The sequence below is a fragment of the Colletotrichum fructicola genome (assembly GCF_000319635.2).
Source record: "Colletotrichum fructicola Nara gc5 chromosome Unknown KSG_Nara_v1_contig06, whole genome shotgun sequence".
NCBI lineage: Eukaryota > Fungi > Ascomycota > Sordariomycetes > Glomerellales > Glomerellaceae > Colletotrichum > Colletotrichum fructicola.
The window spans coordinates 29,407-56,866 of NW_027094056.1; the positions used below are offsets into that span (position 1 = coordinate 29,407).

The window sequence follows — 27,460 nt, forward strand, 5'->3', positions numbered from 1 at the left end:
AGACTACACCTTCTTATGCAATATCCAAGAATCCTACGGTCAACAAGTACTTGAGTATCGAGAGCCAACTTCATATGCAGGTTCTTTCAACATCACAACTGAGAATCCGCCACAGCCAGCTAAAAGAAACCGGTATACATCAACAACCCGCCGGAAACCAATAAGTGGTGATGCCCTCCTTTGGCACCGAAGACTCGGCCATCCGGGGCCTCAAGTACTCCGCCACTTAGCGAACGCGGCAAGAGGAGTCAGACTGCAAGGAGCTCATAATCCTATCACCACTGTCGACTGCGATGCGTGTGGAACAGCGAAAGCCTACCGAGTAGTCCGACGCGCCCCTCGAGAGTCAGTCAAGAGGGCCAAGTGTGGAGAACGAATAGCCATAGACTTCCACGACTTCAACCAAGGGTACCGGGGCTACGTCTCGGCCCTGCTATTCACAGACCGGCCCTCAGGATACTCATGGGACTACTACCTCATAGACCGAACGACTACAACACTAAAAACGGCAATCAACGAATTCCTCGCTCTCATGAAGACTCAGTATGAGATTACAGTGAAAACTCTTGAGTGCGATGGAGAGCTGCCACGCCACCCCCAGATTGAGGATGTGTTACGCGAAATTGGCATGATCCTAGAGGTCTCAGCGCCAAATACCCAGGCGCAAAATGGGGGAGCGGAAAGAGTAGGAGGGGTCATCAAAACAAAAGCAAGAGCTATGAGAGGTGGTGCGAAGCTACCGGAATACCTCTGGCCTGAGACTACCGCCGCCGCCACCTATCTCAACAACCGGACGCCGACAGCGGCGAGGGGGTGGAAGTCGCCCTACGAGTTATTCCATGAAGCCTTTAGAGAGGACGAATCAAGAGTTCCTGACTTATCCCACCTTCGCTCTTATGGGTGCAAGGCATATAGCATGACGACAGACGCACAACTACACTGCAACCGTCGGAGGAAGCTCTCACCGCGCGCCTGGATTGGTTACCTGGTCGGGTACTCCTCAAGCAACTCCTACAGAATCTGGAACCCAATCAACAGCCAAGTCTTCACAACCCGGGATGTTATCTTCAACGAATCAGAACACTTTAATGGTAATATAGCATCACTGAAGGATGACTTACTACAGCTAGATCTCGAAGAAATCCAAGCTACAATTGCTCGCTTAGTCTCTGAATCTCAAAGGCTAGAGCCACTACCACAAGATGCGGACGAGGAAGCTGATGAGATCGAGGAGGGCGCAGCAGCGCCTCAAGAAGTCATCGCTGCAGCAGCTAAGAATACAGAACCACTCCCTCAGGGACACCCTGAAGGCGAGTATCAATATACCCAAGCTAAGTTTTCGCTCTTACCTACTCCTCCACAGTCCCCACCAGCTGCGTTTTTCGCCCAGCTCAAGGAGGTCGAAGAGAGGGGGTGGGAATATATTGATAATAGATACGAGAAGATATCTCGCGCTCCGCCTCAACGCGTGACGCCGCGAACCTCGTTCAAAGCCGCCTTCCTTGCAGGAGCAACCAAAAGAATCAAGAGACTACCTCTGATGTTGCGGTCGTGGCCTGGCCAGCCCGATACGGCTCCAGAGAGTACAAAAGAAAATACAGGGTTGACGTCGTTGAGAAAGACTCCCAGTCCAATATTGGATGGAGAGGCATGCCGAATTGGCGCCCACTGGAAGAGTCTGCCTCCGCTCCCCGCGTCTCACGATAGGTTGAAGGATCATCCTTGCGGTAAAGAATTTAGAGAGGCTGAAATAAGCCACCTCGACGGTCATAAAAAGACTAGATCGTGGGAAGAAGTCCTACGAAGGAGCGCAAAGGGTCACAAGATCCTAGGATGCCATTGGGTATACACCTACAAGCTTGATAAGCACGGCAGGCTCATGAAATACAAAGCGCGCCTTGTTATTCGAGGAGACCAACAACCACGAGACGTACGGGAGACGTACGCAGCAACTCTCGCCGGAGCTTCGTTTAGGACTCTGGTGGCTATAGCTAACCGATTCGACCTCAAGTTACTACAATACGACGCAGTTAACGCCTTCGTGCATGCTGATATCGATGAGGAAGTATATATGGAGATGCCGCCAGGACACCGCAAGAATGGATATATCCTGCGCCTAAGAAAGGCACTCTATGGCTTACGCCGCTCTCCTCTCCTTTGGCAAAGACATCTTGAGGAAGGACTCCGCCGTTTGAGATTCACCCGAGTAAAAGGAGAAAACTGCTGTTGGAAGAAGGGGAAGATTATGTTCTTCTTCTATGTTGACGACTGCGTCTTCGCCTTCCCTGAATCTCTTCATGAAGAAGCAAATTCGCTAATCAAACAACTGCAGTCAAAATACCACCTTGAGGGTGGAAAAGAGCTTCATTGGTTTCTTGGAATCGAAGTTTTACGGGATCGAAAAAGCCGTCGGCTCTGGCTCTCACAGTCGGTTTACATTGAAAAGCTCGCGAAATTATTGAAGCATGACGACCCTGCCTGTGATGAATATACAGGAAAAGGATACCTTATTCCTATGAGCCCCGAAGAGCTTCTCCCTTATGAGGGAGAGGCCACGCTCACAGAAGTCAACCTATACCAACGAAAGATCGGTTCAATCCTGTACGCAGCAGTAATGACGAGACCTGATGTCGCCTTCGCCGCAAGCAGACTTGCTCGGTTCAACCAAAATCCAGGGCCTAAACACCACAAGGCGGCAAGTCGAGTGATACGATACCTTCTAGAGACTCAGCACCTCTGCCTTGAATATGGTTCAGACCCAGGGTCAGACTCGGAAGGCCTACAGGTGGCGTCAGACGCCAGCTTCGCGGACAACTCCCTGGACAGGAAGAGCTCCCAAGCGTTCGCTATGAAGGTATTCGGTGGGCTGACAATGTGGAGAGCAAATAAGCAAGCAACGGTTACAACTTCAACAACAGAAGCAGAGCTTCTTGCACTATCCCAAGCAGCTCGCGAGGGACTCTTCATGAGCCGACTTCTTTCCTCCCTGCACATCGATCTCCCCTTAGAGAGAGGAGCCAATGCCTCCTACGGAGACGAGGAACCCCTCAGGCCTACGGTCACAATACAATGCGATAACCTGCAGACTATTGGCCTTGTGACGAAGGAGTTAGTACAACTACAAACGAGGCTACGTCACGTGGATATACATAACCACTGGCTTCGTCAGGAAGTAGAAGAACGACGAATACGGGTTATATACACTCCTTCGACAGAACTTATGGCCGATGGATTCACAAAGGCACTCCCTCTACAGCCCTTTCAGCGTTTTCGAACCCAAATCGGCCTCGTGGATAAATCAGAGGCCCTGGCCGCAAGTCGTCAGAAAGACCTTGAAGAGAACTCAGAGGTCTGGAAGAAGCTGGCTCAGGAAATTGACGTATGGGCTATGGAGGAACACGATGTAAACAATCAGGCTCAAGAACGGAAAGAGTAACACACGATTACCTACAAACTGAAGAGCTCTGATGGAAGCGAAGGACTATGGATTTGGACGATTCAGACCTCAGGGGGTGACCGGACATGAAGATAGGCTACAGCGGACGCTATAGCCTAAGGGGGTGTGTCAGAAAGTCCGGGATGGAATTCGGAAGTTCGCCGTGGATAACCGCTGTGGCGGTGGCCCTGATCCCCTGGGATTAAGGACAAGTTTGGCATGATGACCTTGAGAGATATTTGCCATAAAAGCGACCCTGAGAGGTATTAAGCAGAGTTTTTCCAGTCTGGACAAACCCTGATAGCTAGGGTAACTAAGCCCTACCTTGGGACATAAAAGAAGTCCTAGAAGATCCTCGGTTGAAGAAGAAGAGAAGATTTTTCATAAGACAATACACATCACTTTTCTGGTCCTATGACTTGGTGCACGATTCGACAATAACATCACCGCGCCCTCTGCATCATCCACACACCGTATGAGTTAGCAGATAATACTGGTGTTATTAATAGAAAGTATACGTCGACCGGGGCCGTAATCGATCCGTTGCGTGACCGAACAGGGCCGGAGGCGGAGCAGGATGTGTAGTAGAGGCGGAGCTGCTTGAAAAGTATTACACCCCGTAGCTAAGTATGCCTCTAGCCCTAATTCTTGACAGTCTAGGTTAGGGTTTAGTGAAAGACAGATTAGGAGATCAAAGGCTTGGACCTATTAGGAACGGGGATCTGTTTCTCCTTTTCAGCTCCCAGCTTCAGTCTCTGCTGTCACGGTCTATGGACCGATATGAAGCTTCGGCTAGACCCTCAGCTATGGAATACTTTGGAAGGTTACAGAATATCGTGGAAGGTTATGAGAACCTTGTCGGCCCATACTCAATGGAAGCTTCTGGAAGAAGACTCACATGTATTTAAAGATGAGAAGGGCACCACTCTTTCCCAGAATGGTTTTTCTTTCCTCCAGCTTGGAATGCTCGTAGTAGTAGGCTAGACCAATGGCACCGACCTTGTCCTAGACCCTTACACACATGCCTCTTTTTTTTCTCCTTCTTTTTATTTTTATTTTATTTTTTTCGTATACATATATATCATTATTTTCCCCCTTCTTGCGTTGTTTTCTTTTTTTTTTGAATTTAGTTTTTGATTCTATCTTCCCCCCCGACTGGCAAGTGCCGTTGTGTCTGGGAGCCGAGTTTTCTATATATACCCCCGTCAGGAGCGGCAGATATTCTCGCACTTACCGACCCCAGAGGTGGGGCCTTGGACTAAACGGAGTTTATCCATACTCCGTACTTAGTAAGACCACAACAGGCCTCCCCCCACCACCTGGAGCGGCGTGTTTTGTCAAATGGAGGGTTTAGCCGCCAAGCAGCAGAGCTTTCTAGAAGATTGCCGGGCCTGCCGGGCGAGTTCAGTGCGTCGTTGGACCTACTGCGGTACACCCTAGCGCCCTAACCCCTTCCGCGTCGTAGGCGCCCTGTTACTCCAGCTAGGAACCCCTCGGCCGGCAACACGCCGTTGCGATCTACTATTATGCCTGTTGTGGTCAATGTCTCTGATCTCCCGCACGGCGACCTGTTAGGCGAAGCCTTCCTTGTTCTAGAGGCCAGACCGGTAAACAGGTCGACGGAGGCGGGGAGAATATAGAAAGACATGTCCGGCAATCTACGTCTACCTATACGTACCTAATAGGTTTCAGCTAGTCTCTACCGCTGTGCGACAACCCCCTCCAAAAAGGAACTCTGTCCAATTTCGGGGCAGGCACTGCAAGTGTGTCAACGCTGCGGCCTTGATCCTCGCTAGGCGGCGCTGCTACTCTACTCTCTGTCCGCCCGCCCCCCCTCTCTTCCCCCTTTTCTATTGCTTGCCCGACAACCCTCAACGCTGGATACAACCTAAAGATCGGGTTCAAGATAAGGATAGTGAGGTGGGGTTGGGTGCGGCGAAACAAATGCCCGCAAGTGGCGTGCTCAATAATAATACTCACAATACCTACCTAGCCAGGGTTATTAGCACTGAGGGGATGGCGTGGTTGATGGCTTAACCAGGCCGACCGTCAACGTAGTACAGCACTCCGCGGTGCATGCATGCGAGCAGATACTGTCGATGACCAACGCGATAATTTCTCACGTCTTCCACCTCGGGGGCGGCGGCATGTCGCTATCGAAAGCTGGGTCCATGCCCAGGCAGCGGCGAGCGGCGAGAGTTAGACAGGCATGTGATGCCTGCCACGTCCGCAAGGTCCGGTGCGATGGGCGGCACCAATGCATCAACTGTTGCTTGTCCAGGAGCACCTGCACATATAACGCGCTCCCCAAGAAGCCAGGACCTAAGGGACCTAGGTATGGGCAGAGGCCAGGCAATCGAAGACGGACGGGTCTGACGCCGGGTCCTCGCCGTGGCAATTCGGCGTCGAGGACTCCGCGGGCGCCCACGCCCGGGCGCGTCGCCCGCCCATGCTCGACATGCGGGCTGCATCGGGACGTAGCCGGGATGGAGGAGACATTCCAGCCGTCGCCTCAACTGTCGTCTCACGTAATCAGGCAGCCTCTCGACATGTATCTGGTATTGAGGTATCCCATCACGCCCGTGATAGACAAGGCACGCGCTGAGGAGTATATGCGCAACTTCACCAAATGCCCTGGGTGCTATGGCGTTCTCGCGTCCTGTTGCGCCACTATTGCGCCGGACGGGGATGTGATATCGTCGGCCTCTGCCGATCCTCCACGGCCGTCTCCCCGGCGCAGTACACGCAGCCTCCCTGAGCCGCCGGTCGACCTCTTGATCTCGGAAGCGCTGCGCTCGAGGCGCTTCTACCGCCTGGCCGAAAATCAGTCCCTCACGCAAATCCAAACCTCCCTCCTCTTGCACTGCGCATACTCCAGCCTCGGCAACGACCCCGCGGCATGGTTCTACCTACGTGAAGCGGTGACCATGCTACAGACATTGAGATACCACGAAGAGGCCACCTATGAGGAGACATCAGACCAGTCCGTCGCGGAGGATGCCAGGCGTGCGTTCTGGGCTCTCTTTGTCGCGGAACGGGTCTTCGCAATCCAGCAATACAAGCCTCTCACGCTGCAGCCCACGATAGGCCTGCCCCGCGCCGGCCCCCCTCCAGCAGCAGACGCTGGTGCATGTGTTCTGCCCGGTTTCCGCGACCTTATATCCCTCCTGTGGCCTATCGATGCCAGTTTCGTTACCGCCTGGAACTCCTCCGCCACATGTTCGACGATGAGGCTGGTGGGGATGCCAGAGGTTGAGCGGCTGGCACGACTCCAGACAGCCTTGTCAAACTGCCTCATCAACGTGTCTGCTTACCCCGAGACACAGCAAGCCGAGCTTCTCATCACACTTGGATGGCTTAAGAACGTTGTATGGCAGCTGTGCTTGTCCGTTACAACGTTAGCAGGCTCAGACTCTCGCGAGAGTATGTCCTTGGGATACCCCCTGAGCATAGCCCGAGACATGGTCCTCGTCTTCCAACTGTTGCCCCGGACGGCCTTTGCCGCAAACAGGTTCGGCATCTTGGAGAGGGTATCCCATGTTAGACGTTCGCTAGCTAATGTGCTTTCGCTGAACGCGCCCGCTATCCTGCGGCCAATGACGCCTGTTGCGTCCACGGAACTTCTAACGGAGATGTCGAGGATTGCAAGTCGAACCCTTGGGGCGGGCTGTGAGTTCGCCGGCTTAACACTTGAAGAGTCACTCTATGAGTAGAGGGAAGCCTGGCGTTCATTTCATCTTGTGATATCCATGGCAGATCCGATTGCTCACTGCGACCCCCTACGATGCCCGTGACGGCTGCTGCTGGTGTAGTGGACCGCCCCGTAGCCAAGAGATGCTAGCCCCGCCTCAAGATGGAGCGAGTGTGGTTACTCGACAAGCTATGGAATGCGCTCCTGTCTAGCTCTGTTAACGATTGCTGTTGAGTAGATGATGTCTGGTATCATTCGCTGCGACGAGCGTTGTATGAAGTTGGCTCTCTCCTCTCTAAACAGATACGAAGGGACAGAGGTGGGCCTGCTTAGTACAGGCGACAATACGCTGTCCGGCTGTATGTGCTGCTAGACCGGACTTGCAAGTCACTCCCCTCATCCTGGGACTTATTTGGAGTTTCGTCCTGGGAGACTTGCTAAGCCCCGCCTGGGAGAATGTGGGGGTTGAGGCAGTGGTGTAGACATGCTGATGAAGCCAGGATACCTCTGGATAGCACCTTAACAACATAGCTAGGCACTTACCACTTAGTAAGGTATATGGTATGAGGTATGATCAAAGCAATGCCTTAAGTGAGTCCAGGTAGAAGGGTGCGCGGTAGCTGGATGACATGTTGCATGCCGAAACGAAGAGCTGGGTATGCCATCACAGCAGTTGATAGTGAGCTGGAAGTTGAAGCCGGGATCGCTCTGAGTGCAGTAACCCCCTCAGACTTGACAATTTACGGCATCCGACAACAGCTGGTTGTCAGTGCTCGCTCGCCCGCTTGGATACGCGGTGTTTGTGCTGGGTTCTGGCGGTGACTAACCCGTACTATCAAAGCCTTGGGGGGGGGATAGCACTTATGGAGGCTGCTGGAAGGGTTGAGTTGAGGAGAGATGAATAGCGACCAAGAATATGGTGCGCATTTCGGTCCACGGATGGCAGACAACTTAGTATTACACACGAGAAACCAGTATTGTGGACGATGCAATGCGCGGGTGGCTTAGCTATGAAGGGGTTATCATGAGGACAACGACCATAGGGAGTATTGTATAATGTATTTTTTATAACTCAGAAGTCCGCATTTGAACGTGCCCTGCCAGGCTTTATAATCAGCTCTAGGCGCTGATTTTGAAAACTAGAAGGGTGATATACACTAGACTAAACATGTGTTTCAACTCTCAGAGACGGAGGAGGGGTGCAGATTTTCTATTTTCTCGGTCTAATCACCCTTGAGGTAAAGTACCCGTGTGAGATAAAGTGGGACTGGTTATGTCCGCTGCACGTTCCCGGTCGCAGTGTGAACTAATGGAAACCCATGGAGGGACTGGAAAGAAACCATCGGCGTATTATGTTCGCCCTGGCTGCCCCGGCATGCTGCCGACGGAGGGCAGAGGGGAGGAACGCTTCGAGGCATTGGTATTTCTCTATTTGCTGCGTCCAGCCGCCTCTCTCGTCTTACGTTGTCCAGTGGGATATGGTTTTTTCTAACTTCGTTCAGGGGCCGGTTCGACGTGCGGCTCATGAGCCCATCACCATCCTCGTCCCAACCCTTAACAACCTTAGCTGTTCTTAGGGACGTGTGTTAGGTGCCAAATAGCCCTGGCCATATCTCGGGACAGTACGTCGCGTTGCCGTGTCCTATGTGTGGGCGATGGAGCACCTGAAGGCCGGAGACTACGCTGCCGGATGCTACGTAGGCCAGGCAGCAAGCAAGTGGCTGCTAGCGGTAGCACATAAGGATACCGGTGTCTCTAGGTAGCCGAATGGGGCGATCTGCATCTAACAGGCATCGCCGGCGCCTTAGCCGTTCTGTTGTCGCGCCTTACTGCTCTGGAGACACCTGAGATGAGGTATAGACGCTCGACCGGGCTGGGGATGAGGAGGAAGACGGACGGGCCAAGACACCGGCACTCAGTGAGACGTCTTGGACCGAAGAGTCGAGGAATTAGGCTTATATCGGCCGGGCAGATTTACGGTGTAGGCGTCACCACTGCTAAGTATCCGAAGTCGCGTCTGAACTTTCATGGCGTTCTCCGTACGCCGTACGGGAAAAGCAAGAGCGGGGGCGGGCAGGAGGGAGGAGAAGAAAAAGGATAAAGCGGGGAGGGTCCCCGCGCATAGGCTTCCGTCTCCGAGAACCTAACACTACTTGAGTACGAGCCAATTTATTTTCCTTACCTTGGCTACCGGTCCAAGGCGACGAACCCCCCACCCCCCTTTTGTTTTTTTTAAAAGGATTTTGTTTTAAAAAAAAAACACTCACAAACAGAATTAAAGGAAATAAGAGATTATACGTACGCCTCTTGGTTGATATTAGGCCCTGGGTCTCCAGCCCGTCTGCTGATAATGGTTGTCAACATACTAGTGGCATACATGACCCTCATAGGGAGTAGTCTTTCATTCCTAACAACCTTGGGCGCTTCGGTCTATATTGGTCTACATCGTACTCAACGCCGGTCTCTACGGCACGCCCTGATCCTTAACCTCATGGTGGCTGGTAAGGTGGTCTCCTGTCGATGTTAATGTTTGGCGGGATGAAACGCTGACGCCAACAACCATTAACATAAAGAAGTCGCGAACTCGGCCAACAACACCATCTCGGGGATCATCTACATCAGGGAACAAAGATTACAACGCGCAACAGCGTGCGTCCTGAACGGCGTGGTTGGTCAGCTCTCGGTGCAAGCATCCGACTTCTCTATCCTCGCTATCGCTATAGCTACACTTCTGGTGATAAGGCGGAAAACGAGTATGGCGGACGGCTCGTCACTTGAGAAGTTAGCCATCTGCTGCTGCGTGTGGGTTGTTCCCATTACTACCAGCGCCTTGGCGGCCAGGATGGGCGTGATGGAGCCGGTCAGCGGGAACTGGTGCTGGATCACGCAGGACCGGCCCGACCTTCGATTTGCCCTCGCCCATGTCTGGCGTCTGTGGATCATGTTCACTACCGTTTGCATCTACGCTTTCGTCTGGCGGTATCTCAGCCAACATCTTCGCGCCACCGCGAGTACATCCTGGCTTTCGTGCGATGCTGAATCATCGACAGTACGCATGACGACGGCCTTGTTCGTTACTGCAACCACCGTACCCAAGCCGCAAGGAGACAGGTCAACACAAACCGGGCTGGTTTGGGCCAAGACTATGAGGTGTTCGGAGTCGCCCCTCTCTAGTGCCTCAGAACACGCTCTATCCAGGTATTTGGGAGAATTGGATAGCAGGTGGGGTGGTACTGCTGGTGAGCAACGTGCGCAGAGGGTTGGGCAGCTGGCTCCGCATGCTCCGTCCGTGGCCGGCGTCCGCGAGGGAAAGACACCACGCACAACGGCACGCTCAGGGGCGTTGCAGCAGGACGAGAACGGTCCGGACGCGAGCAAGGTACTCGGACGGAGGGGGGCGGGCATAGGTCTTCGAGGCACCAGAGAGGGACGACAACACGTTAGGGCCGTTGGTGGACGACGTCCTCCACGGGCCACGAAGCCACTTGCGGCAAGGCTTCCTCGGTTAGTCAGGTACCGCCGAGCATTAACTAACGGGGAGGACACTACAGAATACAACAGCAGAGGCGGTGGTGCAAGCCGGTCATACACCCCTCAACCGTGGGCAGCTGCCCGCCTGCGAGGGTACGGACGGAACCCCGGCTGGGGCACCACCGTTGTAGACGACGGTGTATCGTCGGATGTCTCGGCTGCAACGATGGCCAATCTTTCCATCGAAAAGCAGACCCGGACGTTGGAGCGGCGCGCCAAGCGTATGATGCTGCTGAACTCATGTCCCATCCTCTACATCATTCTCTGGATCCCCAGCCTGCTGCACGGAATCATAGAGGCTTCTGGTGCCAAGACACATGGTTCTCTATCAGCGGCGCTGCAAATCTCCAGCCAGTTTGTTGGTTTTGCTAATGCAGTGACATACTGCTTCCGCGAGAGCGTAGCGTGTATGTCGGGAGACAGTGATGGTTATTGGCTGCACCAGAGGCTGTAGAGATAATGGATCTTTCTGTCTTCTCCCCCGTCTCTTGGTGATTTTCTTTTGTGGTCTCCCGTTGTCCTAACCAGGCAACCAACCAGTCCAGAAGCGGGACCATAACTTTATAGGCCGGGTTCATGTGATATCTTACCAACGGCACCTCACGTACAAGTCCCGAACAGGTCCCGATACGCTGTCCCATCACTCTGCGGTCGGTCCCCACGGTGGACCGCCGTGGCCTGGCTGCTCAGTCCGTTCCATTGCCTGTGGGCCCTGGTTGTTGACGCACGACTTGCCTCTAGGTTCTTCGGCCACGAGCGCGTCCCTGCAGCTCCCGTTATTCTACAACATAAACAAACGTCCTGTCCAAGCCGCCTGACGCCTGGGTAAGTCGGCCCGGCTGGTTTCCTTTGCCAAAGGTTTAGGAGATTGGGGTTGGCGTTGGCGTTGAGGCTCATGCATCGTCCAGGGCGCACCTGGTGGTGCGGAACCGGCCTTATAAGAAGCCGGGATAGGCACTCGCCGCTTGGAATCCTCGAGAGTTTAGAACCCACGGAATTATACTAGGCGAGGCGGTTGAGCTTCTGCTTCCTCGTGTACATAGTATCATCGGCCCATGGGGAGCGCGATCCACTCTTGGCCCGTGATATAACCAGCGGTCCAGCACATTGGGCTCGTAGCGGGGACGCCGACCTGCCTTTCTTCTTACAATCCTCTCAGTCTCGCCTTTGAATTATTTGTGTTGTGGTTCCACCATAATCATGACCTCTGTATAGCATAGACAGAGAAAGGTTTAGTGTCTCCTTACACAAGAGGTCTGGTACCCAAGGAGGACTCGGCACTGGACAGAACAAGGCACCTACGGTTTCATCCGCTGGACTTCGTCCCGGCCATAGTACCCATATCTGGGTCCCGGCGTCAGGGTTGTCTAATAGGCGTCTTGCGTGCGGGTTGCTGAGGTGGCTATGAATGTTCTTCTGGTGGAAGGTGGTTTTGCTGACGATGAGACCCACGTGAGGGCGACCTGTGTGGTGTTGATAGCGCACGGATGCTGCCGAGCGGGTGTCGCGCCTTTCCTTCTGGCGGGGCTATGCCTTTTTACAAGATGTAAAGTAGTGGCGTAATATGTGTTATGCCGGAGGCTTCCGACGACCTTTTCAGCCTCCATCTAAACGAGGCCTGTGATTCAATCGATCGACTGGCGATGGCTTCGTTGATTTATTTGAATAGCTAACAAAGCTAAGTAGCAACGTTCGGCAGTGTCAACAATGACGGCGAGCTCAACCACTCTTGCTTCCTACACCAGCAAAACTATCTATGAGGCTAGGGAATATCTCCCTACTGCGTAACATACCAGCTACCACCTCTAGAAGAAGGGGGCCGGGGTCTTCTACGGGCGGGCAAGCCATGCGTTGTTAGTCCTGTTTTTTAATATAGAAAGGGGGTGGGTACGAAAACACAGTGGATGGTATGAGTCTGCCACCATGAGATTGCAAGCGTTGATATCCTGGGGACTTGGGTGCTTGGGGTCTTTGAGTTTGGGGGTAATAATGACGATCAGGAGGGGATGGGCTAGGAAGGATGATGATGATGATGATGCGAGCTCCCGACTCTTAGATAAGGACACCAAGTAGGACCAAGGGAGCTCACAAGCTTACACAGGCGACGATGCTGCCTGGGACGCGGAAGTCGAGAACATCTGCATCCCACACAGCAGGGGACAAGACGGGCAAGATGAGTAGAATAAAAACGGCCCAGCTTATAGGGCAGGCATGAACGACAAGAGACGCGCGTCCCACGCGCATTTGGCGAAGAAGAAACAGCCATAGAATCAATCAATCAAAGCGTGGGTTGGAGTGGTGATAAAAAGACAATAAACTGCTTCCCTCTAATGCAGACCCCGAAACATTTCCACGGACCCCATGGGCCTTTTTCAACACCAATGGGGACGGATGCTAAACGATTCTATCTCCCTCGTCCTGGTCGATGCAGAGCGGGTCGACAGCCGTACCGCGTGCCCAGGATGGGTATACCGTACCACCCTTGCCTGACGCAGCAACGCGCAGAACCTCAGGGCCCCAGGCATTCGGCTTCGCCGCATGGAGGACCGACGTGATGGCGAAGACGTGGCAGGACTGGAGCTTGCACGTTAGCTATGGGAGAGAGGAGGGTGGGGTGAGGGACGGCTTGCAGACGCGTGGGCTTACCTTGCCGCGGGCCGTCTCGGCTTCCTTCTGTGCCCATTCATATATGTTCGTGCTGAGGGGGATAAGGGGCACAAAGGGCTTGGATTCATGATGCTCGCCGAGCCCATGTGCCTCCAGCTTGTGCCTGACATCTTCGATGTTATGGATGGCGAGAAGAATGCGGTAGTTGCGAGGAAGGCTTCACTGCAGTAGCTCCGTGTTCTTCAGAAGACGGAACAGGGTTCTGCGGGGTACTGCCCAGACCGAGGGCCAGGGGTCTGTGGACGGCTTGTTGACAGATGTGAGGGCGGCTTCGAGGATTTCGTAGACGACTGGCTCAAATTGGTCCTCGAGTACGTAGGTGGGAGTGTCGAGGGGCATTCTTGAGATGTTGACGGGGATGGGGAAGTGCATGCGCCCACCCGAGAGGGCAACAGCAGGACCGTGGGGTGCGGCGACTGCCGCATGGCGATAATGGGAGTTCTCCCGGCGGTTGTGGGGATGATCTCCTTCCATGGCGGATGCTGGCGTGAGAGGTTCGAGTTTTCAGATGGCGTCTGATGTTGTACTGTCAGCGTGCGACTGTGAGGAGGGGAAACATTGCGAGGCAAGGGGTCTGCGGGGGCAGGACGAACCTAACACCAGAGTGAACGTTTGGTATTATGAAAGGGAGGTAGAGATTAAGGTTGAAACAGCTCTTCACCGCCACTGGGGGAATGCTTTTATAGCAGTTGGAAACCTGTTGACGAGGAAAAGCTCTTGCGGTTGCAGCTTTTAGACGGTAGGAAACGGCTTATCTAGAATGATAAGGGGAGAGGCAGGTGCGATCCAACCCACGTAACAGCTATATAGTGGGACGGAATGGGTGGTTGTCAAGGCGAAGTATCGACGAAGTTTTCTCGAAGCTGGGGGAAAGAAAGAGTGAGAGGAAAGATTGAAACGAGTCAAAAATGAAAGTAAAACCCAAATTGAAAAAGAAGGAGGAAGGACCAGACCCCAATCTCACTACGTGGTTGACATGGGAAGGCAAGGTCGGGAGGGTACTGCTGCACCTTCCTCCAACCGTAGGTCAGGATCCGGTTGCTTTGGGGTTAAGCAAAAGGGACGTCGCATTCTCTGTATCATCTTCCCACTGCTCGTTTCATTCATCTATTATTCCCTTTTGTTTTCTTTTCTTCCCTTCCCCCCCAACCCCCCACCCCACATCTCCCACTCATTCTTCGCCTCTTCTACCGCACAACAACAAGCGACTTGATCAAGTGACTTAATTAAGCGACCATCCGCAGAGAAGAGGTGCCTTTGCAAGGCCTATCATTCTCCAGGCGCGCTCCTACGTTAACCAGCCTTACCACACCCGATCACTACACACCACATGACTGAGCAGGCAGGGGCTACCTCTGCCACCAATAACATGACCGCCTTTCGGAATGCGCCTCTGCCCTTCGACGTTGGGCTATGCGTGCTGGACACGACAGACATCATGCCCATCGCCCGTAACTGGCCCGCTTATGACGGGTGGGAAACGTTCCGCAGCGGGCTCTACAGGTCGCTCTTGCCGGCAGACGTTGTGCGATCATGCACTGCAAGGATTGAGAAGGCGTCTAACGAGCGGGTGCGGGGGCTGATCGCGCAAGTCTCAGCATGCGGATTCAACACCAACGGGCCGGACCGGATAGTGGGCCCGCTCCTGGTCGTTGCAGAAGCAGCAGCTATCAAGGCGCTGTACGACGGAAGCTATGGGCTGACTGACATTGGGCGCATCGAAGACCCCGAGATGGGTGAGCTTATCCGGACTGTCACAGCGTGGGACGGTGGGATAGAGCCCGTGATCTGGTCGGAAACGGAGGTTGAGGACCACTGTACATCAATGGACTACCGATATCACTACAACAACCGCAAGGCTGTCAACACGCCGTCACTTGAGGCCTCCTACCGAGAGGGTTTCAACAGGCAAATGAGAGGTGGGTGTAGTGCTGAGTTGATAAACACTGTACGTTCCTGTCCGCAGGTCACTCACGTCAGACATGTTGAGGGACTCCGAAGCTCGACGCTGGTGCTGATATCTAGCTACTAGTGGTTCGTTGAACATGCAGCAAGCATCGTGCTCATCACCAAGGGGGCGGTTGCGAAGAACCCCGAGTGGCTCAGCATGATGAAGATGGCGGAGGACACGCCAATCTAATGAATGGGCGTAGAGCTATACGCGGGAAGGTTGACAGCGAGCGACGCCTTATGGGAATCAGTACATGGTATCGAGATCCTCCATCACATACTCCGGTATTCGGAGAGCAGCTGTAGGGGACAACGCTCTAGGAGCCGGACTGCGTATGTGACCCTAACCCTCCTCCACGTCGGGGTTTGGGGTTTGGGGGGAAGGGTGTGATTGGGGTTTGATTCGGTCCCGGGAATCCCCATGGGTACCGACGGTTACCGGTGCTATGAAGCCGTTGAATTAGACTCTACACACTGGCCAGCCCTCATTAACACAACCGGACTAACTGCTACAATGACGCCTAATCCCTAACCATAACCCTAACTTCCTGACCCGTAAATGAATACGGGCCTTCGCCCGACATGTGAGCTGCTGTCAATTGATGTAAAACTGGTGATAGGGGGTAGGCCTGTGTGGCCTGGGCCCCATGATAGACACACACCGCATAAAAGGTATCCACCCAACCCTTCTCCGTGGCGGTCATTCTGCCAAGGGATGCATTGCCGACGCACGACTGTTTTCCATAACGCTAGCCTCGGCGTCATTATCGTAGATGATCAGATGGTTTGTTTCCCTTCTTGCTGTCCAAGACCACCAGGGCGGCAAAGCAGTGCCACTAGCAACAAACTGATCGTAACACTAGGTGCTCATGCTGACTGGGTAGCACGCTGGCCGAGGCATTTCGTTCTGCTGGCTCTGTTGCGGTGTACCGACATGCCTAGGCAGCAGTAGCAAAGCCCCCAAGATCTGACTTTTCAAAGCGTCAACTCAGTGCATCATCTTTCTGCTGCTGGATCTCCACCCTGTCTGGTCCGGTCATGAGGAGATCATCGGCGTCTACTGTGATTGAAAGTTTTCCACAGGTGAAGATGACACTATCTGATGCTGAAGGCTCAAATCCTATTTTGTTGAGGAACTGTGCGAGTTCAGAGTCTCATGCCAGATTCGTGGCCATTGCTCCTGCCCACGCAGCGCCTTCTTCAGCCTGCGGATACTACTGTTTCCTTCATTGGGGCCGTGTGGTCGTTCAACACACAGATCCTCAGTATCGATAGGTCCGTGAAGGAACAGCGTCTTTAAACCCATCTGTTTGTTTGGTGCCCCAGTTAAGAGCGGTTAGGGTTAAAAAGATGACATTGTAACTCACTCACAGGCTTGACCACGGACGCAGGACGTTCCGTCGTTCCTGGTGCCTTCTTTTTGTAGTTTCGCACTACAGACCAAGGCCTGGGCTGGAAAGGACCAGGATGGTGAGCGTGGCAAATTCACTGGTGTGGTAAAGGGCTAATTGAATTCCTCTATGTGTTAGGGTGAAAGGTGATGATGACGATACTGAGAGGATGTCGCTTTTCTATGGCATCTAGCTTGCGATGCGCGCGAAACTTCATGCCAACCTTGGTCCCGGACGCGGCGAACCGGACGCTGAATCCGTCGGGTCCGCCGAGCCCACCGAATCCGCCGAGCCCGCCGAGCTCGCCGAAATGCCCCACGGGGCCCCCACTCTATGCTCCGTCACCACATCTCAATTTCCTGCCCGGGAAGCCAGTATCGGTCGGAACCTTACGCGCCAAGCGGACCCGTCCCCCCCCTCCCCTCCCCCGAGCGAGCGCCGCATAGGCCTTCCGTCCCCTCATCCTTAAGGAAAGGCATGCCAGACGACCTGGAACCCACCGGCCCCCATTTTCCCTCCCGGTCGTGTGTTTTGAGAAACGGGCTGCGCGGCCTCCCCTACTACTTGTATGCCCTGCCGACAGGTCGCCGATTGCTGCTGCTTCTTGCTCGCTTTTGAGATCTATAGCTCGGGGCGGTCCGCGTGCGCTTAAGTCTTGGAACTGAGCCTTCCGGGGCAGGTGGTAACGGGAGCTCCGAGACAGCCTGCTTAAACTCGGCGGGACATTTGTTGTAGTCGGCCTCAAGGACGTGGATAAGCCTCAGCTCTTGCTATGTGGCGGGTTAGATATGTATTACAGAAGCAGAGGTAGAGAGGGAGACAATACATAAATAAGGCGCCTCAGGGTCGTCAGAGACATACTTGCTTTCCGCTTTTCTTCTCGATTCTTGAATATGGCTGTTGTGCTCTGTGTTGTCGTTGATGTAGCTGTCGAGGGTTAGCCACATCTCTGCTTCTGCGGCCATTGGTTTCAGTCTACATCGTGGTTTCATCGACGGGCGAGGCTCTCCATAGTAGACAGAGTACAGATGGTGGCTTTCGAAAAGAGAAAAGTGTCTGGTCCCCATGAGTACCGAATCGAGGTCAGCAGCTCTCTCGTACACGATGACAACTCGTGCGTTGGCGTTGGGAGGGATTGAGGGATGGTTAGGGTCGGGTCTCAGCGCGGCGCAGAGGCGTGCCGTGAGGTGAGTGCATAGGCCTCTGTTGAGGTGGTCCTCTTGGGTTGGTGTTGGGTTCTTCAGTGGTCTTCCGCGTCGGCGGATGGTCTTGACACGGATGACAAAGACGGCGGGTTGCGGGGAAGAGCGACCAACGGCGTTGTTCACATGAGGACGCGGCATGGTGAAGGTTGGGCTACTTCTGATGGGCTTGAAAGATGGCAAATATAGGTATGTATGAGGGCAGGAGCCGGCTCATTAAACAGCTTGGGGGGGTAAGAGGGCAGGTAGACGGAGGGAAGTCGAGGGAAGTCGAGGGAAGTCGAGGGAAGTCGAGGGAAGTCGAGGGAAGTCGAGGGAAACCTATTGAAAGGTGGTTGAGGGGGTGCTGGCAGATGGGGGCGAGATGGCTCTGGTAGCTGAGTTGTGGATTGTCGAAGTATGTAGTTAGGCGGGGGAGCTATAGAACGCCTGTAGATGGAAGGAGGCAGCTGATGGTGTGCGCGGGTAAGTAAGGCGGGGAATGTCCTCGACCGGAGAAAGCGTAACTAGGTGACGCTAAGTCTCCCCCTCGAGGTGAGGGTTCATAGTGGAAGTGGGAAGGTGAAGGGAAGGATAATCAAGAGGACGTAGGCATGGCCCCCGCAGCGAAATCTCTGATGTGATGCCGTTAACCGTCTGACAATGAAGGAGGGCGGGCGTGTGATGTCGTCAGTTGAAGCTTGACTCCGAGAGAGAGGTGGATGGAGGAGCGACGCAAGTCGTACTGTTAATAGCAATAACCACATAAAGATGGCGCTGTGAGGAAGGTGTTGCTTGTGTGTGCTTAGCAGATCGTCTGGTCGGCGTGATTCCCGACGTGAGGATAGGGTACTAACTCTGTTTTCCAGCCTTCAGGCACAACCCAGCCCGACTAAGGCCAGGTCTTTCCTCATACGCCACGTACGACCTGCTAATTATTACGACGGCTTGATGTCTCATAGGTCGGAGTCATCGTCCGCAAAGGCAGTAATTACATCGCGGTCGGTGGTCCGAGAAGTCCGGTTTCTTCAGGTGCGCATCAGATTCCCTCCAGCGATCCATCAATTACCAAAAGACACTCGCAGCCGGGGTCTCTATCGGGCTTATTTCTTGATAATCGTGAGGGTTCCCCCCCCCCTTCTCTCCCCTTTAAAAAAAAAAAAAAAAAACTAAAAACTACAGCACGCGTTAATCTGAATGAGCAGCTCCTGCTAAGTCGAGCGCTGGACTTTCCTGACCTACGGATTTGTCGAGCTGAAAAGGCAATTGCCGCTGATACCTTCCCCACTACATTACCTACCCCATCTCTTTCTTTTTTCCCTTTTTCGTTTTCTATCTTCCCCCCATCTTCATCACCACCACGCCTAGAAATATTGATTTCGCTATAGCAAAACACCGGATCGTTTACGTTACTTCACTTTACTACATACGATACAATATTATCTACTAGAGACCTGCACGTCGAACTATTCTCGGAACATTCGCACGCAACCCACCCATGCCTGGTGGTGACGAGGAAGGGAGGCACAACACTCGCTAATGGTCCTCACACCATTGCGAAGACAAGCGAAGTTTGATAACACACAATTTGACAACAACGTTTACAAGCATTCGAGATCAGGAACGTCGCAAGACCCCTTTTGGCTAGCACTGCTTTCAATACCGTTATCTCTTCAGTGGTTCTTGTCTTCAGCACGCTGGCGACTCTGCTGTAGAAAGCTGCGACACCAGACCTCGGAAACACAGAGCTAATTCCTCGGCTCAAGGGCCTGATGACGGATTTCTTCCAAGATTGATTGGACATCTGGGTTTGAGAAGACCACACTAGGTCCCTCCCCGAAGACCTGGAGGACATACACCACGTCCTCAACAACCCGTGGGAGAAGACGCTTTGCCGAAAACAACCACTCCGCCGATATCAGGAGGACCTGGCTTGAAGCTGGCGCGCAGCGTGTTGACGTAACCACCGAAGCTCTCACCTGGAAGCAGATGGCGAACACCCGACAGCATCCATCGTGTCTCAACTGCAACCCCCAAGAGACCCAAGGCAGCCCCGGTGTTACGACCCGTTAGGCACAACACGTTGGAACAACCCCGCCTGGGATCTCGGCGGCTAACGCGGAACAGATGTAAGCAGTGACACAGGTGTAACCAGAAACCATCGGAAAAGGAAGAACTATGGTACAGGTCACGTGACTTCGGGAACAGTACGGACACAAGACAAGGATGGATATGTTGGATATGAGCTATCCTAGCTATCCATGGATATGTTGGATATGAGCTATCCCAGCTATCCAGCATCGTAAGGAACTGTTCGGAACCTGTATATAGTATGACCCTGAGCCTGGCTCATGGTCAGACCTCCATAGCTCTTCAGCAATCAACTTAGTATTCATCCTCACGGATACTCTCAGCTTACCTTCACTGCGAATTACTTGTTGAGTCTAAGACTGATCACCTTAGCCTCTGACGACCGATCTACTATCAGCCTACGACCTACGACTCAGACCACGACCAAGTGTACTGTTGTTACGTCTCAATCCCCAGCTTCTGTTAGCAGACCCTACTGTCGGATAGCTGACCGTAACACCCGGCACCGCCTTCGAAACTAACAGGGCTCCCAACATGCCGGAGCCAGACCTCTACCTTGGAGAAATGGGCTTGCCCGACTGTGATCCCATTCCAACCGGAGGATAAACAGATGATGGCTTCTTCGCATCTATCGAGGCATATCCTTTTGACTCGGACGACGAACATGAACCTAGATTCTCGGTGGAGGAGGTGGAGGACAAGCTACAAGAGTTCGGTACGGCAGTTGCGAACCTTCCCGAAGGGATCCGCTGGGGTGCTGCAACCATGCGGTTGGCTCGGATCATGCTCGAGGAGCTTGACGTGGATATCATGCAGGGGACTCATGACTACTTTGGGTCTCTTGTGAGTCACTATGAACAACGGCAGATATCTCGACCTACCCCTCGCAGCCGGCGGCCCAGACGGCAAAGGACTCAACAACCCTCAACGACATTACACCAACAGTCGAACCTAGGAGCGGACGAGCCACCTCACGGTCTTCAAGCGCAGCATGTGGCTTTAGCGCAAGCCGCACCTTGTCCTTATCAACAATGGCCCTCTACTATTCTGTCATCTGGGCGACCGTTCTCGAGGTCCTAGGACCAGGTACTAGTACAGAACGAAGGACGAGCCCGGGGTCAAGCACCAGTCGAACGCCATATACCAGTCCAGGGCCAAGCACCGGTCCAGGACCAGACTCAGGCCCAGACTCATGTTTGGCAAGACCAAGGCGCACGCCCGGGCTTCCGCGACCCCGGCAGCCGCCCAGTGCCAAACGCATTCAGAGTCTAATACAAGACAAAAAAGATCCCACGTTTTTCCTTCTTTCTTTCTTGCATTTCCTTTTTCTTTTCCTTTTACCATTCGACCTATTTACTACCGACCAGGCCTGTAACTAATACCGAGGCGTTTTTCGCTCGCGATTCGTTTCTATTTGCTTCTTCGATTTCACAGCATGCTACGCGGCTCAGAGCGCTTCTTCTAGTGCTTCGTATTCCAGCAACCTAGCTAAGGCAGCTAGAGCTAGGTACCACCAACATTACTCACTTACATTTCTAAATCGCGATCTAATATACCAATAACACTCTCAACCCAACGAATGACCATCGCGTACTGCCAAACGACCATAAGCACGCGAGGATTCACGGGATCGTGAAAAGAAGTAGAGGAGGACTTGGGCCGGCCGGGTTGGGGGGAGGCGGTTGAAGGAAACGGGACCAAGGCTCCTCGATAGAGGGTTGGGAGGTTATCGAAGGTCTCTAAGTTGATCACAGTTGCATTTTATTAACACAGATGAGAAATCGGAATCGTAACAAACCAAGGGTTTGCTTCCCGAGGATAATATTTCGGGTCTTTTGATGTTGTGGAAGCTGGTGCGATCTTGGATCTTGGATTTCGACGGGACGGCTGACCAGGATTGCGGTACTACTCTCAACAAGGATGAGGTGGGTCGAGTGAGGTCGAGTCTATACTCCCGGGTCTCACGCCTGCCGGCGATGAATAACAATTAATGAAGCCAGGCTGAGAGGTCAGGCTTGTCTGATTGACTGACTCTTCGTCTAAAAGTTGCTTGATCTGTCTGATAGCTGTTGATTGGTCCTGACTGATCAGTCCCGTGACACTGCCCAAGTGGGTGGTCTAGTAGTTAGCGGTGCTATTTATATTTTCGGTTTGAAACGCGCCGCAAGCCCGACCTTTAATCTCAATGAGCCCTATTATCATCTCCGAGGCTGCCGGCGCGGGCGTAGGGGCCGTGGCCGGAGCCGAGACGGGATCAGCTACAGCAGCCGGATTAAATACTCGTCCGCATCACCCAGTCTCGATCAAGACTATCAAGCTGGTTGGCGTCCTGGGCTTGTCTAACTGATTCTCTGCCATGGCCTCGAATTCATTGGTTGATTGATTGATCGATTGATTGATTGACTGCTTAGGCTTGAGCACGGTGCTACGCTGACACTTGCTTCTGTAGCTATGCGGGAAGTACGGGCTGGTCTGGTCATGGGCGCCAATTCGCCCCTTTCGCTTCCCTCGTCGGCTTACGTTAATTCACTAAGGGAATACTTGACAATGCTAGATCGACATTTAATAGAAGACTTGATTCGATACACAGGCTGCCTATCTTAGGTTCCATGGTGCTGTGTATATAAGGTAAGTAGCACGCATGTCTACCAGCGTCAAGTAAGATCATTACTACTGAGGGAGGACTCAGTGGAGTTCAGCAGGTCAGGGCGGATGCAGAAAAGCAAGATGAGGGGATTGGATTAGATGAGATAGGAGAACGAAAGTACGTGGTCGTGAGATCACTCTGTTCTCGTGGATTATTACACTGCCTGCAGCGTTTTATTGTTATCAGTAGGGATGGAACGGCTCCATTTCTTCTAATTCTATCTGCGCAGCCAGGGTCGTTTAACGGCAAGCGTGGCCGACGCGGCTGCTGCTCTAGATAAATGTCGGGCCAGAAGGACCCAGCCGGAGGTAGGCTTTCGGGCCGCACCTTCTTGCAGCGGAATAGGTAACAGGGTAATTACGACACGAAAAGAATGCGCAATCAAAACTGGAAAGAACGAGGCAATGACGGGTGGAAGGAACATTCCTGACTACCCTTTTCGGGCCCGCTGCCCCTGCCTTGCTCGCCTGGACAGGTCCATTCCCGACCTGAACCCCCCCTCCCTCGACCCACCTGCTACTTCCCAGGCTGCACAACACACTTAGCGCTGTAGGTGAAATATTGACTGTCAAGTATATAAGATCACCTGATTCCAGTCTCTAAACCTCCTCCTCCTTCTTTTCTACCACACACATTTTATCGGTATTAATAACAAGCTTAACAACAACCACAACAGCAACATCGATAATAGCAACAGCTTCGTCGAACTCCTCTCTACCGAGCTCTCACTAGCTGTAAGAGAAACGAACAACCCCTTATCACTTCCTAACATACCTTACTGACTGATCCCCCCCACAGCGCTTACAACGATGGCCCAGACTCAGAATTCGGCCCTGGTGGTGGCTAACGCCCACGTGAAGCGATCCAAGACACAGACTTCAGGCCCATACCAACCATTATACACCAAGGTCCCCCACTTGGGCATCATGATGACCTGGTACGAGACGGAAGGCTTCACAACCAAGGTCGAGGAAGGCACTATCTTCAAGGTGGTCCTCAGCTCCTTCTACACAGACCGTGCATACAACATCGACGACAAGCATGTCACTAAGGGCCTTGCCGTCGACTTCGCGAAGTCCCTTGATGAGAACGACCCGAAGGTACGTTCTAGCGTTCCCTACTGTACTAACAGCTCTTCGAGTGCTCAACACTAACATGGTCCCAGACTGGAATGACTGTTATTATGGAGGAAATGCTGGATCGTAAGGGTTGATATGTCTCGTCCTGAGGGCAGCTTTAGGTATGCCGTGATGATAGTTCATCCCGCTTGTCTCTCATGCTAACGGTTTTTTTAAGGTAAGGTAGGAAGGACAGCATACCCTGGGTGGCGGGTCAGTGGCGGGAGGGATAGGGTTAACCGCGGGTTATGAGGATGGTTGCTTGCTCGTGCGGGTACATTGCATTCGGTACACTTGGGTCGCCCTTGCAAGCAGCCAGCTGCCAATTTCTTCATGATCGACTCGTTCCTCCGTAACATAGTTAGAAACCACCAGCTATAAGGACCAAATGCGTTTGTGATTTTTTTCCCCTCCCCCTCCCCCTTTTCTTTCGATTTTTTCTTTTCCTTTTTTTGTTTCTTTTTTTGTTGTGAGCGTTGTGGCTCTTGTGATGTTTGCGCGGCAGCATAGGAGACACCAGCGTCTACACCGCGAATCAATTGGTACCCGCTGCGGCTGAAACGCGAGGATCATATCCCATAACCCGAACGGCCTAACCCACATGACCCTAACTACCTAACCATAACCCTAACTGCCTAATCATGCCTCTCACGACGTCTGCTACTACACTATAAAGTCCCAGTCTGGGTCCCACGACAGCGGGGGGCTGGAGCTCGCGAAATAGAACGCTGAGCCTCTGCATATGTTGCGGTGAGGGTCTAGGGAACCACATAATCTTACGAAGCTTGCCTGTAGGGCCCGCCTTACGCTACCACCTGATACCAGCCTTATCCTGCTATAGAAAAACATAGGTGTGCATCTGACTGTCTTCTAAGGTAGGGCTATTAGAGAGTATCTATGGTGGGATGGATGGCAGTTTTCTGGACAGTCTCTGCATGATCCTTCGTCGTTTCAGTTACATCCAGACGCCTTCGCTTGTATCTCTTGTTAGGGACATCATCAGGTCCATCAGAGCCTTCTGTTGCCTGTATTCTCTCTATGACGATTCTTCATCAGGTGCTCTCAAGCGGACGAGGTGGCTATCCAAGATGCCGAGAGGAAGCCGCTTAGAAGGGTGACCAACGCGTTGGAACGATAGGTGTCACGGTCTATGGACCGGTGTTCGGCCTTCGGCAAGACCCTCAGCCACGACTCATTGGACCCACCAAATCCAATGGCGCATTTGCTAGAAGGTTCCAGGAATATCGACAAGGTCAATGGCAAGGTTATAAGAATGCCCAGGAAATAGGGAGGATATGGTTCTGTTTCCTGTTCTTCAAGAAGATTTATTGTACTCGTAGTAGTAGGCTAGACCAATGGCATCGACCTTGTCCTAGACCCTTACAATAGGTACTGCGGAGCATGGGCTAATCACACCCTGCATATGTCTGATTTATCCAAGATCAATAGACATATCTTGCCCCGGTGGCCTGAGACGCAGGTTCGTTAGTCAGCCTTTACCTCTGCAGCATTATACGCCGAAGCACTTGCGCTTGGACTAGGGCTATGAGAAGTGTGGCTAGCCTTGTTTGACCAGTGGCTGTGGTTTTGTACAGACGTTAGGTTTGAAGGCGTGGAAGGACATCTGGTCTCTATGAGTTCAATGAGTTCAGGGACACAGGTGCTGATCCTTTTGCTCGTCCTGGTCATCCATTGTCTAATATCGGACCTTAGCGAGGCGGGCTTCTGTTGAGAGATTGCTAAGTATGCCTAGGAAAACGTCTTATTCAATACCTTCGTGGTGGGTCGGTTCATGATACTAGAGGCGGATAAGAGGAGGATGGTTGACTGGTTACTTTTATAACTCCCCCTTGGGGATGCCCCAGGAAGCTCACATAGAAACTTCGAGCCCCTCTCGTACGCTTTCTATAGGCTAAGTGCAATCACTACTCAGACAGACAAAGTGAAGAGAATATTGTCGCCTTGCCATGAGTTTTCCACTTCTACCTTGAGAAGCTTTTTCTTGATGTCGAAACTCGCAATGGCGCCCTTAATGGAGGCAACAAAGATGGTCTTTCCGATCCTGGTCCAGCAAGCCTTCTGGGCGTTGGTTTTATCCGCAGCTGATACAGCGAAAGGGGCCACGGCTCCCAGCTTCATGGTCTTGCGGCAGTCTGCAAGAGCCTTTTTCATGTCGTCGTTCTGGACCATAGAGCCCTTGATTTCCTTCAGCTCGTTGGTTTTGAGACCTGTTATGGTCCAGCACTCCCTGAGAACCTCGCGCATCTTCAGACGAGGCTTGGTAAGGTCGAATGCATTCTGAGCGTTGAAGACGGTCAGGCGCTTGTTCCTGGTATCGATCTCGAGGTAGTCGAGAACCTTCCGATCACCATCCCTATCGAATTTCTTATAGCCATCCGAGTAGACAGAAAAGTCCCAAACCTTGCCGCCATGTGACCTCGTGGTGTCCACCCAGTAGGCATCATTTCCCTAGTCACATCTTCATCAGCGACCAGTCGTAGGATCACGCCAGCGTAATGCGTGAACTTACAGCAAAGGGACGTATAACTGCGGCGGTGGTCAGCGAAGCGACCGCGAGAAGAAGTGCGCAAAAGCATTGAGGAACCATGGGATTGAGTGGGTCTCTAGACTATGTATACGTCAGAGCTTTTCGGTAGTAGGCAAACCAGTAACCGGTGTTTAGAACCGTTTAAGTGTTTCTGAACAGGTAGGGATGAGGTTCGAGAAGTAGTGTTATATCCCTCCGTTATATTAGTTAGAGTAAGGTGGTAGACTTATAGAGGGTATTAGACCTAAGGGTCTTAAGGAAGAAGCTTCGATGGTGATCTACTTATCATTGTTGTTCCCCATTCCGCACTGAACCGTGACGCTGGCCAGCGCCCTGGCTGGTTGATTCATGATTGCTATAATTAGCAATGGGTGCATTCCCCCCCGCCTGCCTCCCAGCGCCTTAGTCTTCTTAGACCGGGAGTGTACTGAAATAGAAAACATGTTACAAGCTGTTTATTCAAAGTAGTGGTTGGCGGATCCGCCGTAATCGGTTCGTGGGAGGCGACTCGTCACATAAGGGGGCGGTGTATTAGTCAGGGGAAGTAGATAGTAACATATTCAGGGATATACGTATGACCCTTGAACACGTTTTGCAGAATACGAGCTGACCATGTAGAGTAAATTCTAACTCGTTTCATCCTTGTCTTATTTCTACCATGAGAAGGCGAGAACCGGTAAGGAATCCTTGAGTTAAAACAGTAGTTGATTTACTGTTCGGACAGAGCTCAAAGTATCGCGTTCTCATTATGGATTGTCCAAGATGCGGTTACAACTAAAGGTGGGTTGAGGCCTAGAGGGAATGTAGCTTAAATGGGTACTGAAAGACGAAGACTGGCGGCTGAACATTTGCTGTAGGGAGAACCAAATCTTTCCCCTTTTTGAGCGGTATATATACGCTGTTGGGATGGGTTTATGGGCCTGTGTAAGGGTCTAGGACAAGGTCGATGCCATTGGTCTAGCCTACTACTACGAGTACAATAAATCTTCTTGAAGAACAGGAAACAGAACCGTATCCTCCCTATTTCCTGGGCATTCTTATAACCTTGCCATTGACCTTGTCGATATTCCTGGAACCTTCTAGCAAATGCGCCATTGGATTTTGGTGGGTCCAATGAGTCGTGGCTGAGGGTCTTGCCGAAGGCCGAACACCGGTCCATAGACCGTGACAGCCTGAACATCTGAAAGAACTCCACTTAATAGGACATGC

At 52.6% G+C, this 27,460-nt stretch overlaps 7 protein-coding genes across 7 annotated transcripts; 4 read left to right on the top strand and 3 right to left on the bottom strand.

The window, feature by feature from the left end:
* Nucleotides 1–532: 532 nt before the first annotated feature.
* Nucleotides 533–3,436, top strand: CGGC5_v010280 (Retrovirus-related Pol polyprotein from transposon TNT; the record flags this gene model as incomplete). Its single annotated transcript, XM_066152305.1, has 1 exon — nt 533–3,436. The coding sequence occupies one exon, from the start codon at nt 533–535 to the stop codon at nt 3,434–3,436; it is 2,904 nt and encodes a 967-aa protein (XP_066008215.1).
* A 2,549-nt stretch (nt 3,437–5,985) lies between these two features.
* Nucleotides 5,986–7,149, top strand: CGGC5_v010281 (putative sucrose utilization protein SUC1; the record flags this gene model as incomplete). The annotated part of the gene is made up of 1 exon (XM_032028171.1): nt 5,986–7,149. One exon carries the CDS (start codon nt 5,986–5,988, stop codon nt 7,147–7,149), a length of 1,164 nt encoding a protein of 387 aa, XP_031875523.1.
* A 5,903-nt stretch (nt 7,150–13,052) lies between these two features.
* Nucleotides 13,053–13,799, bottom strand: CGGC5_v010282 (uncharacterized protein; the record flags this gene model as incomplete). The annotated part of the gene is made up of 3 exons (XM_032028173.1): nt 13,053–13,232; nt 13,305–13,428; nt 13,489–13,799. The coding sequence occupies 3 exons, from the start codon at nt 13,797–13,799 to the stop codon at nt 13,053–13,055; spliced, it is 615 nt and encodes a 204-aa protein (XP_031875524.1).
* Nucleotides 13,800–14,694: 895 nt separating this feature from the next.
* On the top strand, nt 14,695–15,465 carry CGGC5_v010283 (uncharacterized protein; the record flags this gene model as incomplete). Its single annotated transcript, XM_032028174.1, has 2 exons — nt 14,695–15,273; nt 15,358–15,465. 2 exons carry the CDS (start codon nt 14,695–14,697, stop codon nt 15,463–15,465), a joined length of 687 nt encoding a protein of 228 aa, XP_031875525.1.
* A 1,761-nt stretch (nt 15,466–17,226) lies between these two features.
* On the bottom strand, nt 17,227–18,009 carry CGGC5_v010284 (uncharacterized protein; the record flags this gene model as incomplete). Its single annotated transcript, XM_066152306.1, has 3 exons — nt 17,227–17,436; nt 17,493–17,593; nt 17,646–18,009. 3 exons carry the CDS (start codon nt 18,007–18,009, stop codon nt 17,227–17,229), a joined length of 675 nt encoding a protein of 224 aa, XP_066008311.1.
* A 4,856-nt stretch (nt 18,010–22,865) lies between these two features.
* Nucleotides 22,866–23,955, top strand: CGGC5_v010285 (uncharacterized protein; the record flags this gene model as incomplete). The annotated part of the gene is made up of 6 exons (XM_032028175.2): nt 22,866–22,893; nt 23,308–23,319; nt 23,384–23,685; nt 23,751–23,787; nt 23,820–23,825; nt 23,882–23,955. 6 exons carry the CDS (start codon nt 22,866–22,868, stop codon nt 23,953–23,955), a joined length of 459 nt encoding a protein of 152 aa, XP_031875521.2.
* A 1,396-nt stretch (nt 23,956–25,351) lies between these two features.
* On the bottom strand, nt 25,352–26,311 carry CGGC5_v010286 (uncharacterized protein; the record flags this gene model as incomplete). The annotated part of the gene is made up of 6 exons (XM_066152307.1): nt 25,352–25,399; nt 25,477–25,501; nt 25,643–26,077; nt 26,125–26,172; nt 26,234–26,250; nt 26,309–26,311. The coding sequence occupies 6 exons, from the start codon at nt 26,309–26,311 to the stop codon at nt 25,352–25,354; spliced, it is 576 nt and encodes a 191-aa protein (XP_066008312.1).
* Nucleotides 26,312–27,460: the final 1,149 nt, after the last annotated feature.